Raw genomic sequence first — 13,711 nt, 5'->3', positions numbered from 1 at the left:
TATGGTGCCTTTCATTCCAACATTTCTCGGAACAAAGGCGGCCTATATGACGTTAAGATCGTCATATGCGACGCAAAGCATTGATTTGGATCGGCCCCTTTTGAATGAAGAAGAAAGGGAGGGATTTACTTGAAGCCTTCCGCAAAACCTTCCTCACTCTCCAGAACCGTACTCCCCGCCAGGCACTCTCTCTTGCCCTTTTATCGTCTTAAATCAATGCATTTTTACACGCGAAATCTGATTTTTTTTCCATTTTTTTTCTGTTTTAATTTGTAGATAAAGATGGATGCATCATCAGAGCGTTACTGTTACAACCCCATATTGCGTTGGAATCCTCAGGTGGAAGATTACTTCATCAAAGCCTATGGGTCTCTTCATTTTGCTCAAATCTCCAAAGCTTTAACGTATGATTCTTTCGCATCGACAGCAGCTCTAAGCAGCTTACTTTGTACTTTGGCTTCTTCCATTTTAGCTTAAGCTAGTAGTCCTTCTTTCTTTTGGGCTTTTGAAAGAAAAAAGCAAATTAAAAATAACATAATGCATACTTTAACCTTTTTTATCTATGGTTTATAGTTTTGGTCCCGTTTGATTGATAATTTTGCTATTTGCATTGGCCTATTGCCTTTGTGTTTACTATTCACTTCTTATTCTTGTTACTTTGCTTTCTATTCATTTTTTCAGAAAAAGCAAAAACCAAATAGCAAAAGCATCAACCAAACGGAATCTTAGTAATCTGCTTTTTTAACTGTTTTTGAATGGCAAAATCATATAGCAAAAACTAAGTGGTAAACGCGACAAAAGCAGAGTCTGTGTTTATCACGGTATTTTCATTCATTCTTATTATGCCACTATTCGTTTTTGATTAGGCATCCATCTTGCTATTCTTGTATTCGAGTGAACACTCTCAAGACGACAAGTGATGCTGTCATTGAGAAACTTCAGGAAATCATGAGAAAGTCGGGGTCTGAAAATGATGTTGAAGACATAAGTATCGAAGAAATTAAAGCAAATAATAGTATTGATTTGGATATGGCTGAGAAGCAATTGTGCTTACAAAATTGGTCCATCTCTAAGTGTCAGATACCAGGTTTAGAATATGTCGTATTTGTTAAGGGTTCTGGACCACATGCAGTTGACTATGGTTATGCGCCTGATAAACCTCCGAAGGAGGTACTTGTTAGTAGGAAATGTGCTGAAGCAGTTCTTCGAGGTGCTCAGGTACAGCATGTTTCTTCTATATGCATAATTTAATAGCAGTTCATTTTTTATTGATTTAGCATGTCACTTAAATTTTGAAATGATGGGTTTCTTTGTATTATGTATAAAGATCCTGCAATTGCTTCTTTATATATTAGTTAAATTTGAGGTTTATCTTTTCCCTGTATAAGTTATGAACAATTTTTCTTAACGATTCGAGAGGCCTTTATAAAAGATTGTGTTGTTAGTGCTCATTGTTGACTTGAAATTCATCCTCTGTTTTCTGATGTTGGTTTATCTTTAGGTATATGTTCCTGGTGTAATGGCCTGCAGTGCTCATGTTGAGGAAGGGGATGCAGTTGCAGTTTCGGTTGCTGTGGAGCAGCCTGCTCCTGATGGTGGATGGGGACTTGGTATAACACGTGGGACTGTTCTGCAGGGACTGCAGACAGGTAAGTAGTATATGTGTTGCTCATTTGTAAGTCATCATTCTTTAATATTAATGCTTTACCATTTTGATCATTTGGTCTTTATGGATTCGGGGGTACATAGATTTAGGATTTACAAAATATGATTAGCAACTTATTTTCTGATTTAAGTTTTGTCATGAAAATTTATAGCCTTTCTTACTAGAAAGATTAATTAAGAATCTATTAGTATTTGTGTTACATGGATTCGGCATTCTTGGGCACCATAGCTGTGTTGACTTGAAATGATACGGATTTATGTGCAGAATAAGCATCTGATATGAAAGTGGTTATTCAAACTCAGTGCATTCACATAAGCAGAAAATAAAAGAACTTAATCCACAAATTGACCAAGAAAAGGATAACGAGAAGGCATAGTGACGGATAGCATGAGAGGAAGTATAAGAGGAATTATTCTGGGAAGAGGGAGAGAGTAAGAGAAAGAGGATCAAGAAAAGGAGGAAGAAAAGATCAATAATAATGAAATGAAATTGTTATAAAGAAGAGAAGGAAGATTAAGAGACAAGAAGAAGATTCTAGATAGACATATGACAGATGAGTGCACATGGTTGGCTTTTGTGGCTTTTGCCTTTTAATTGGTTTTTAGGTTTTTGTTAAAAAGAAAAAAGACACAATTCAAGCCCATATATCATTGTTATTATGTCATCATAAGCCCATTTAAAAAATGAAAGAACAAAAGAATATCAGCTTAACATTGATTTTGGTGCAAGATAGGCCCAATTTGCTTTTACTTTTCTCATATTAGGTCCCTATAAACACAAGGTTGTATGAGTCAAATTGATTTTTCAAATTTTCTAAATTATACAAGTAGCATTACTATATTTAATACAAATTTATAGAAGGATCCCATATCCATATCTTATTTTTGAACACTGTTTAGCTGAATCAGCGATTTCGAACATTTTAACAAAAGACGAGTCTCATACATGGACAAATACCCATATAGGATACTCATGGTCAAGTCCATGTAACATAGATTAGATTGGAATGTATATAAATTTCAAATGAACTTTGTTATATATTCAGTTCAAACTACTCTGTTTTTGATGTAACTTAAAAGAAGGTCAACATGTTAATGCTGCAAATTTCACGTGTTGTAGGGAAACCAAAGAGATTTAGACTTTAAAACTGGTTGCAAGGAATAATTATGGTACCAGGTTGTTATTGTTACTTTATTTTAGCCTTTAATTTCACCAACTAAGTTGGTTTCGATTGACTTGTGACACCAAATTTAATCAGTGGCTTTATTATTGTATAGGTTTATGAGTTGCTTGTAACTAGTATTCCATGTCTATACTTTAAGAAGAATGACATTTTCACTTTCCCTAATTGTAATAAAGCACACATTTGTTTTCTGAATAGGAGTAGTAGTTTTATGCGTTCAGAAACAAAACTTATTCCCTTTATTTTGATAGTTATATTGAATCTAAAAACCAATTACTCTGTTTAAACATGACTGTCACCTTGTATTACAGTTCTTGTATTCATTTTTTGTGTTTGACGCTCATATCTTCTGCTGCTGCAACATTGCTAAAAATTCTTGGATTTAATAGATTATTTTACATTGTAGATCCTTATTACTTTGAACGAAATGGATTATACATTGGTCAAGGAACAACAATGTTGTCAAGAGCTGGGATCTTTCGTGCTTCTCAGGGAATTGCTGTTGATATGAATAATCGAGTATTTAAGTTGCCTTCCTTTCATGGTATAAGTCATGCCTTATCTTGAACATGTAGAAATTATGCAATGGATTTATGGTTTAAGTTCTGGATGCTGCTGTTTTCTGAAAGTTTGAATTGCTCTAAGTACTTTTCTTTTGTTTTTACAGATGTGCTTGAGGGGGAAATATTTCTTCAAAACCTGCCAAGCATTGTCGCTGCTCATGCTCTTGGTATCTATCCTATACCATTTTTATTTTGCTTATTTACAATTTTTCATTTAAGATTCTTTGTCTTTAAGCTATGCTCTGCTATGTAAGTACATGGTAGTTTCCTCTTTTAAGTTCTCAATTCTTTTAAGGTGTAACATCTCTTCAATAGAGAATTATTATGGAGCACTTTGTACATGATCTGGACTTGGAAATTAATCATTGATGAACATTATAATGGATCTTATAGTGATAATGAAGTGGAATTGAAAGCTATGAGTTGTGGGGGAGGGAGGGGGATTCTTGTGTTTGCTGTTAGTGAGCATGCCGAGCTATTGTAGAGGTTTGAGTTTCTGACCTTGGCCTTGGAACCATGGCTTTAACAAATTAGTGGGTACCAATTCTGGTGGGCTATATTGGGTGAGGGAGCCATAGTCCTATGCTTGGAATGGAAGTATTAATGTGGAAATTGACTCGTTACCAGCTGAACTTATTTTGTTTGAACTGGCCGCTGCAGGAACAACTTTTGTTAATAAACATTGTTTCAAGTGTCTTGGAATTTGAATTGTCTTTATTGGATTTGAGCATTTTTATTTTATTTATTTTTTATATCTAGTATCATAAATTTTTTTCCTGATTTATTTGTCCATAAACTAAGACTACTGAAGGTTTCAAGTCTTCCCAAAATGCTACTGGTTCACTCATATCATAGATCATGAAGACAGTGGAATTTTTCTGATTGGAAAAGCAAAAGTTTATGCTACTTGGATGGACAAGAAAGGACTATTGATAACATATACTCTAAAGATGGCTTACTTATTGGGTCCTAGATTTTGCAACGAGGAGTTCTTGAAGTAACCTAAATATTATGGGTAGATTGATAGGTTGTTATGCGAGGATAGCATTTTTCGGTGCTTGTCTGACCAGCTATTATGACAAAATATTTGAAAGACAAAAGTGTAGATATTGAAGGGAGTCACACCTCATTACTCTTTTTGACTCTTCAATGGTGATTGTTGACAGCTGTTACCATGGCTATTCTTGCTTCATATTAAGTGTTAGTTGCCCTTTTTTTTTTCGGCTAAAATGTGGTTGTTAAAGGTGTTAGATTTATCACTTGGAAAATGGAAGATCTGTCTTTTTCTTTTCTCTCTTTTCTGTCCAGAAAAAGATTCAAGTGTTTATCTTTTCTTGTCTCTCATATTCTTTTGCTTTTAGTTTTCTGTGCATATATGCTTTAAATTGTGAAATCTATGCATTACGTGGTCCTTGTGTATGTGCTTTTTTTTATTGTTTTAGATCCTCAGAAAGGTGAGCGAATACTAGACATGTGTGCAGCTCCAGGAGGGAAGACAACTGCAATTGCTGTCCTTATGAAGGATGAAGGGGAGGTCATTGCTGCAGATAGATCTCATAACAAGGTACACATTTAAAGCTAAATGAAATAGTAGGTTATCATCGACTTTTTTACATGTGACTTGTGTATTTTCCAGGTTTGCTTCATTAATTTGCTGTTGATGTTGTAAACACGTGACTGAGTCTGGTTTTTTGCAAAAGGAAGTTGTTGCAGAAACTTTATGCTTCTGTTGGGTTTCATTAGTGTAAAACAATAGTTAATACACCTTCTACATAATAGCTTGAGTACCTATGCTATTAACATCATTGCATGACTTATATCACCTAAGCATGTTACCTTGTGCTTGTCTTTCTGAGACTTAAAGCTAAGAATTAATCATCAAGTAAAAAAGCCATTGTTTTTTGAGGAATGGCTTAATTTTTTTGCTTGGTGTCGCAGCTCTTAATTTTCAAAATGCCTATTGTTTATAGGGGTGCAAAAAACCCTGCATCTGATGGTTTTTGTCCCATTCAGGCCGATAGGGGTGGGATTTGTTGGTTGAAAATCAGGGGTTGGGTTGGGTTTTACATTTGATTTGTAGCTTAGCATATAAAAATAATGTATTTTATATTTTTATTTAATATTATATTCAGAAATATATGTATTATTTTAATAATTTATTATTTGACACTAATTGGAGACATTAATTCAATAATAAAATGTAATTAAGATGATATTTTGTATTAAAAAATGAATTTTTTCATGAAATTATACTAAGATAAAATTATAAAAATGAACTTTGTTTAGGTTCAGGTTAGGTGCAGATGACATACTTTTCTAAAATCTTGGGTGGGTATCAAAATCATAACCTGAGGTTGCCTCGTTGCTATCCTTAATTGTTTATGCTTTTTATTGAGGGGCTTGAAAGTCATATAAGGTGAATTAACCAATTAGCTCCTAGAAGACATGACAGACACTAATGGATGGTCTGCGTTTGTCTAGCGAGGCCTCCTCACAAGGTTATGTCAGTAATTGTAGAGAGAAGTGAGAGCTTATCTTTCTTAGAAAAAAAAGAGTTTTGTGCAAAACGTATGCTTGTTAAAGAGAGAAGAAGGGTACCTTATTGATAGTCGAGGATGGCGCCTCCATGGTTGATAGGGACTCAAAGTAGGCTTAAGAGACCCATCTTATGTCAGAAAGTACTTGTTTAAGTATATAAAGGCTGGTTTGATGTGAAAAATGTGTTAGATAATTCCCTTTTGTTAACAGGTGTTGTGCTCAGCCCACAAGGTCTGTACTATTAGGGATGTGCAAACAATTGAGAAAACAAAAAATTGATTTGAACCGTAGTGTTCAATTTGGTTGGAATTAGGTTTTTATTATATTCGGATCAAATTCTAAACATAACTATTCGATTTGGTTTGGTTTTCAATTCATAAGGTGAAAAACAAAAATAATAACAATCGACTTGAATTGCATTTTTTATTAATTTTTAAATTTCTCTTTATTTTTGGTAAAATAAAAATATTATTTTAATTCTAGATTTTACTAAATAAATTTAAATTTCAAAACAAGGAATTGAATCTAAGTCAGTTTAGGTTTTTAGAGTATTCAGTTTGGAATTTGAAAAACCAGAATATCGCAAGTTAATTGAAATTTTTGTTTAGAAATCAAGATGTATACAGCTCTACTTACTGTGGCCAGTTCAGAGGTTTGTCAAGGCCATGTGAATTGAGGGGCTAAATATTGGGCTTGACCCCACACTATATGGCTATTATATTCTACTGCCATAGTACTTGACCCATAAACCTTCGAACCAGCCATAGAATGGACCTTGGGGCCAAGCACAAGACATATAATTGAAGGGGAATTATTTTCCACACTGTCACATCAAACCAACATTTATGTACTTGAACCAGTACTTTCTAACATAAGACAGGTACCTTGATCCTTATTTGTGTCCTTTGTACACCATGGGGGCCCCAATCCTTAGCTATAAACAAGGTACCCTTCTTCTCTTTTCACTAAGCACAGATTCTGCATAAAACTTCTTTCTTTCTAGAGATAAGCTTTCACTTCTCTCTACACTTATTGAATTAACCATTGGAGGAGGTCCTGTGTCATGATCCGCATCAACTCCTGTGATGTATAATCTGCTTTGGCTCGCTGGTCTCACAGTTTTGTCCCACAAAAGGCGTCTCACAAGTTGAAGGTGGTATGAACCTTTAAATGCCCAATATCATTTTAGCATACAGCCGATGTGGGATTCATGGCTCTCCTCTTAAATCATGACATTCTCCCTTGGAACTTCTCTTCGATGTTATATGTCTTCACTTGTTGGGAGCATATCTCTTCGACATGGGATTCACGTGGTTCCACGCTTGAACTGTGACATCCTCCTCCACTTCAACAAGGCCCACTGTCTTTAGTGGCACATTGTTAGTAACCCTAGAGTCTGTTTTGATACCGTCACAGTTCACACTAACCCTTGTAAGGTATTGTTTGTTTTGGCCCATTGGCCTAATGGTTGTTCCACAAAAGGTGCCTCACAGGTTCAAAGTGGTGTGAACCCTTAAATGTCCAGTATCATTCTAGTACACAGTTGATGCGGGATTCATGGCTTCCTTCTAGGACCATGACATCCTCCCTTGGCTTCCCTCAAGGAGCTTCTTTTTGATGTGGGATTTATGGCTTTACCCGCTGGGAGCATATCTCTTTGATGTGAGATTCATGTGATTCCACGCTAGGACCGTGACATCCTGTCAAACAAACACTGGCCTTCATTCTGGTGGTTGTCTTACAAGAGCGAGCCAGTCAACTCACCTGCCATTTGACTTTCAATCCCCTCCAGGGAAAATTATAAACACATATAATGAGGGTCCTTTGGATGATCATTTTTTCAATTTCACTTAAGCATATGATATACTGAGTTTCCATATTCCTAATAATTGACAATTCTCATATGAGAATATTTGGCTTAGGAAGTATAAATTCCACTACATACAAAATGCACAGCTTCTCTATTTCTTATTTGTTGATTGCTGTGAAAAATTTTCAACTTTAATATACTGGAAGGATGATGTCAATTATATTTGATTCTGGAATTTATGGTTTCTTTATTTTAAGAACTCCCATTTCTTTTTTAATAGGTTATGGATATTCAGAAATTGGCTGCTGAGATGGGTTTGACTTGTATTACAACTTACAAACTAGATGCTCTCAAAGCTGTTCGTAAAAGTAATGGGTCAAGTGATATGACCACTTTGTGCTGTAACAAGGATAACAATGATGTAGTTATTCAAAGTTCTGACTTGAGGCCTCTTGAGAGTGGGGGTTCATCTACTACCACTGTAGGATTGAATGCTGATACAAATTGCAAGGAGAATGGTAGGTAAATTCTGTCAATGCACATGAGAACATGTTTGTTTGCATTTTTTTGGTGGGGGTGGGTGGGGGAAATGATATGTAGTTTCTAAATATAATTTTTGAAGAATAGAGTATTCTTGAGATAATCAGTTTCAGTTAAGGACTGCCAACTCAATTTAAGTCAATTCATCTAGTATTTCCTATCCATGTTAACACTTTTTATTTATCCTCTTATTATATAAAAGGCAGTACAAGTCTTGGGGTTTGTGCATGAGGAGATTCTCTTCTTTGCCTGTGATTCAGGTCAAAAACCAAACCACTTATTTGATTATGTTATCTGATTGTTGCTTTCTTTTCCATTTGATTCTTAATAATTTTGATCTAATATTTTTCAGTTCACCATGTCAATCTCTGCACTACTTTGCCGATATTTTGAGTGCAATAAATTTAATGTTTGAGATCTAGAAATGAAGTTTGTGGCAATAGATCCTTTATTATCAAGAGTCATTAGTTGCCCAAGTTTGGATGACTCTGGTATTATTATAATTTCAAGTTTTCTATAGTAAACAAATAGTAAATTTTCAACTCAAGAATTTTTTGCATCAATGCGGAATGTGATTGCAATATTTGCTTTAACATGCATTGTATTCTTACATTTAGGATTATATGAAATTGTTCAAAAAGATAATGAAATCAAACATGCAAGGCTTCTATCTTGGTAGTAAATCATGAACTAGAGTTTCTCTTTATATAATTTTATGTTCTGAATCTGACTTCCTCATTATTTAATGCTTCCTCAAACATTTTTGTTTTGCATGAGTAAAATGCCTAGAGTTACATATTTGTCTCTCATTCTCAATATTTTAGTTAGCAATGAAAAAGCGAATGAGAGAACTTACGTTAGCAAAGCTGACATCAGGAAGAACATGCGAAGAATGAGGAATGGTCCTGGGAGAAATCAAAGCCTGGGTGGTAGAGTTGAGAATTCAAAAGGCTTCCTTCCTCATAGCTTTGATCGGGTTCTTCTAGATGCTCCTTGTTCAGCTCTTGGTTTGAGACCTAGACTTTTTGCTGGAGAGGTTGGACAATTTTGTTAATGCTGGTCACAAATTACACACCTTGTTCTTGTTCCTGGTTATATTGCTGCTTGTAAATTTTGTCTATTTATATGCATAGAATCTGTAGAGAGTGATGAAAATCTATGTCCTTTCTGAACTGAAGAAATGATTTATCCTTGTTTTAGGTGGCCTGGACCATTGACAAGGCAGCTGTTGCAAAACACACACACACAACATGAAACATACAAGTTATATATGGTTAAAGTTGTTTCCTTTTTAGGGGATTGATTAATGTGAACTATGTTAGAATTGGCATGTTGCCAGTTAATTTGTTCTAAGCCTTAGGAACTTTCTTCCATTTCTTCTGTTTTCAAGTTATGGGGCATGTCATTTAAATATTTTGCTTCTTTCAATTTATCTTTTAACCTTTAAAGCAGATTGCTATTATATTCATATTGCCTAGTTTTAATCCAAGATATTCATACAGATGAACTTTACTCCAAAATTATTTTCCTCCAGAAATAACGAGTAAACATTAGTTTCTTCAGTTTGATAAATTAAGTCTATGGCACTTGTTTAATCCTTATACAAAGATTTTTGGCTTCTGATTTGTTGTTGCTTCATGTTGCCCCTGTTTGTATTTTCATTAATTTATATTTTGGGGGTGAGTTAGGATAAATAAATATACAAGCAAACCTCAAGGTGAGATATGCAAGTTAAAGAGGGAGATGATGGTAGCAGATGATGCAATGAATTGTAAGCCATGAGAGAAAGTTAAAGAGCAAGTTCAATGATTTTGCATGTTTTAAGTTTTCTACTTAAGTCTGTTTAATTAAAATAGTTTGTTTAATTTATTTTTATTTTATGGAAAGAAATGAAAAACTTTTTCCTAAATCATTTTGTGTGTGTGTATGTGTGTGTTTGTATACAGGAAACAATAGAGACATTAAGAAATCACGGGAAATATCAAAGGAGAATGTTTGATCAGGCCGTTCAGTTAGTACGCCCTGGTGGAGTCCTTGTGTACTCAACGTTAGTTTGCTTTCTTTTCTCAATTTTATATTTATTTGTATAGATTATTAATCTGTATTCTTCTCATAGTTGGTACTCATGCCTGGGGTGGCACATAATACATTTCTGATTGGGTTTTGTGTGTGTGTGTGTGTGTGTACATGCATTGGAGCATTTTGCAGAATGCTGACAATATTAGTAGTAAGTTTAAATTTTTGAGGTAATCTGCTTTTACCGGTTCCTGAATATTATCTAGGATATGGTTAGTCAAGTTGAGTACATAACTGCTAAGTTTAGCTGCTTTTATTGAGATTTGTACCTTTTGTGCTAATGTGCTCTTCTTTTTTGTATATGCATGCAAATGTGGAATGCATGCCTTAGGTAAGTCACTTTGAATTTTATTTCTTCATTTCTTTAAAAAATTGAACCATTCAATCTGAAAGAGAAAAGAGTGATACATGTGTTTTTACGAGACTTAAGAAGGTTTAGTAATAACCATTTAAAAATTTTTGTTGCAGATGCAGGCGAAAGAAATTTAGTAATAGGGTTTAATGTTGACTTTAGTTAATTATGATAATGACTGCCTTCTGAAATCCTAGTGCATTTATGTGCTTTATGCCTTTTGATCACTGTGATCTAGGATCTAAATGATATAATTAGAATTGTCAAGTCTAAGTGCTATTATATTTTGCTTATTTTTTGTTTATTGTGTAAGTAATGAAAATGGTTAAGCTAATCTTTTCATGTTTTCCTACCTTGATTCTTTCACATATTTTTAGATGTACAATTAATCCTGGTGAGAATGAAGCATTGGTCAGATATGCGTTGGATACGTATAAGTTCCTCTCTTTAGCACCACAGGTTAGATGCTATAAGTTTAACCTTACAAATGTACAAACACATGCACATTAATTTTATGTTTTACTTTTTCATTGATTTATCATTAGCTGGGAAAACTCCAGAGATGCTTCAGTTACATTTGAATTGTGTTTAAAAGATTTACAATTGCTTTACAACAATCATATTATAAAAAATTTGGTATAAATCATGGTTTTATTATTATTTTTTATGTGGGAGTGCCAGTTGCTAATGAAATTGGTAATAATCTGTTTGATTAAAGGTTTTAATTTAGCTTTTTTGTTATACTTTCCAGCATCCAAGAATTGGAGGACCTGGTGTTGTTGGTAGTTGCCAATTCTCAGATGGATATATTGAGTAAGTCTTTCAACCCAATTGCTTGCCATTTTGTACCCCTCTTCAACAATTGAACTGATATGTTTGTCCCTCTGTAAAGTCCATTATAAGTGGCTGCCATGTGGAAACATTGGATCATTGATTGGACTGCTTCTGCTGAAGTGTGTGAATTTCTTGTTAAAGTTTCTTCTGATAAACAGTTATTTAATTTAGTTTATGGAAGATGCTGTTGCTGAATTTGATTTTAGATTTGGAGCATTTTGTCTGTCTTCATTGTTCTTTTTGTTATATATATATATATTTTGGGAAAGGGGGATTCGGATCTTACTCTTTTTGAGAGAGAGATCATGCACCAACTAATGAGCTAAATGCACGGGTGTCTGTCTTCATTGTCTTTGCTGATGCTCTCTTGAATGGTCTGTTTCCTGCTTAGTGCTTGAGTTTCTAAATCTATCCTTGTGATTTTCCTTTGATTTCCTGCATAAGAGAGAAATAGGAAGCTCATGTATCTTATGGTCTAATTTTGGATTAAGCATGAATATTGTAGGGTAGACATGAAGATCAGGAATGTATCAAAGATGGTCGGGAATGTGGCATCTGGTTGTGATTGGGTATAGAAATTCATCTACCAACCCTTTTATTGTTACTGAATCTAGAATACGATTTAGGAGGGTATACTTGATATTCTATTTCCTGATTGTTTCACAGCATAATGAGGAATCTTTTGTTGTATCATCCATTTTGTTTTTTTGTTGATTGTCCTTTTTTCTAATCAACAATTACTTGGTTGTACTGACATTAACAGAGAGTGGCTAAGACCTGGAGAGGAGGAGTTGGTTCAGAGGTTTGATCCCTCATCTCCACTTGATACAATAGGGTTCTTCGTAGCCAAGTTTGTTGTGGGCCCCAAAGAAACCTGACTTGCAAGTTTGCAACTTGGAGCTTAGGTGTGAAGACCATTGAACGAATTGTAGTGTTCTGTGGCTTTTCTTTTGTTGGTGTTGTAGTATTTTTCTGTGCTGAGAGCAATTTGCTGTCAAGAGATGAAGACAAGCATGGTCAGAGCACTCTGTTTACCAAATTAGATATGTGGTTCAAATTATTGTATCAGTTTTGTTTGCTGTGTAGAAATGATGGGATGAACTTATTTTTCATGAAGAAAACTATAAAAATCCAGGGAATTTGCTGTTTTGTCTCTAGCACAAGGAAAGAGGTTTATTGACAATGTGGCATCATGTTTCAACTCTTAGCTTGATTAGCAACTTGTCCGGTCCTTGGACGTCTCTCATATAAAGCAAATTTCTCCATTGTTTGCAATTAAATTAATGTGCAATTTGAGGCTTTAATTTTAAGTTATTATCAGCTTTAGATTAATGACCCACAAACACACATCCCTCTTACATAAATACATAGTAATATAATTACTTATTTAATTGTATTAACAAATTACATATTTTATTCATAATCTTTGAAAAATATTATTTTTGCTTTTTTTATCCTTATATCTTTTTAACTATTTAGCTTCCAAAAGTACAAGGCAAATGATAAAAGTAACAAGAAATTTTGACCTTTTGAATGCATAAAACTCAAATAATTATATTGTTGTTTTCCTATGTGGCAGTTTTCGTAATGTCACATCATAATTTTTGCTTTTCTTAAAATTTTTTCAAATGACATATATAAAGTGTTTTTAAAAAAAGTTTATATTTGATGTATTAATAGTGTATAATTTTTATATACTATCAAGATATAAAATCATATCACTTTATTAAAAAATAAATTTTAAATTTTAAAAAATTTAAAAATAAATACTATTATTTTTTAATGAAGATCTTTGTTTGCTCTGATGTCAAATATCACGAGCTAAAACTTAAGTCCAGTTTTATACGGACTTAAACTTTGAAAATAAAATTTAAATAAACCTATAAATCATGAGCTTATGTTCCCAACCTAAAAAACATGTTTAATAGATAATAGAAGACTTATGTTTATATACTCAAGATCCACTCTATTTAATGTGAGATTCGTGATACAATATTAATATATCAAATATAAATCTTTTAAAAAATATATTTTAAACATTAACCTTTTTTTAAAAAATATAAATCAACCAAAATAAAATTACAAGAGTAGGTTTCAATATGATTGAAATATTGTTACAAAATTTAATATTAAATCATAAAATAGAAAA

General features: G+C 33.6%; 1 protein-coding gene across 6 annotated transcripts; it reads left to right on the top strand.

Annotated features, from left to right (window-relative positions):
* The first annotated feature begins 41 nt into the window (after positions 1-41).
* On the top strand, positions 42-12,719 carry LOC110429352 (NOL1/NOP2/sun family protein). Of its 6 annotated transcripts, XM_021445350.2 has the most exons (14): positions 42-182; positions 277-404; positions 867-1,218; positions 1,502-1,649; positions 3,256-3,393; positions 3,517-3,579; positions 4,855-4,976; positions 8,041-8,278; positions 9,125-9,336; positions 10,247-10,347; positions 11,106-11,187; positions 11,480-11,541; positions 12,068-12,131; positions 12,326-12,719. In XM_021445350.2, exons 1-14 carry the CDS (start codon positions 105-107, stop codon positions 12,368-12,370), a joined length of 1,833 nt encoding a protein of 610 aa, XP_021301025.1. In that variant the 5' UTR covers positions 42-104; the 3' UTR covers positions 12,371-12,719. The 6 variants fall into 6 exon arrangements, 5 of the variants coding, with proteins under 5 accessions (XP_021301025.1, XP_021301027.1, XP_021301026.1 ...); XR_016350749.1 differs by lacking the exons at positions 12,068-12,131; positions 12,326-12,719 and adding an exon at positions 10,509-10,707 and having other exon boundaries at positions 11,480-11,535; XM_021445352.2 differs by lacking the exon at positions 12,068-12,131 and having other exon boundaries at positions 4,894-4,976.
* Positions 12,720-13,711: the final 992 nt, after the last annotated feature.

This window comes from Theobroma umbraticum, unplaced genomic scaffold (assembly GCF_002168275.2).
Source record: "Theobroma umbraticum cultivar Fairchild unplaced genomic scaffold, ASM216827v3 scaffold_44.0, whole genome shotgun sequence".
Lineage (NCBI taxonomy): Eukaryota > Viridiplantae > Streptophyta > Magnoliopsida > Malvales > Malvaceae > Theobroma > Theobroma umbraticum.
This window is presented reverse-complemented; position numbering and strand designations above follow the sequence as displayed.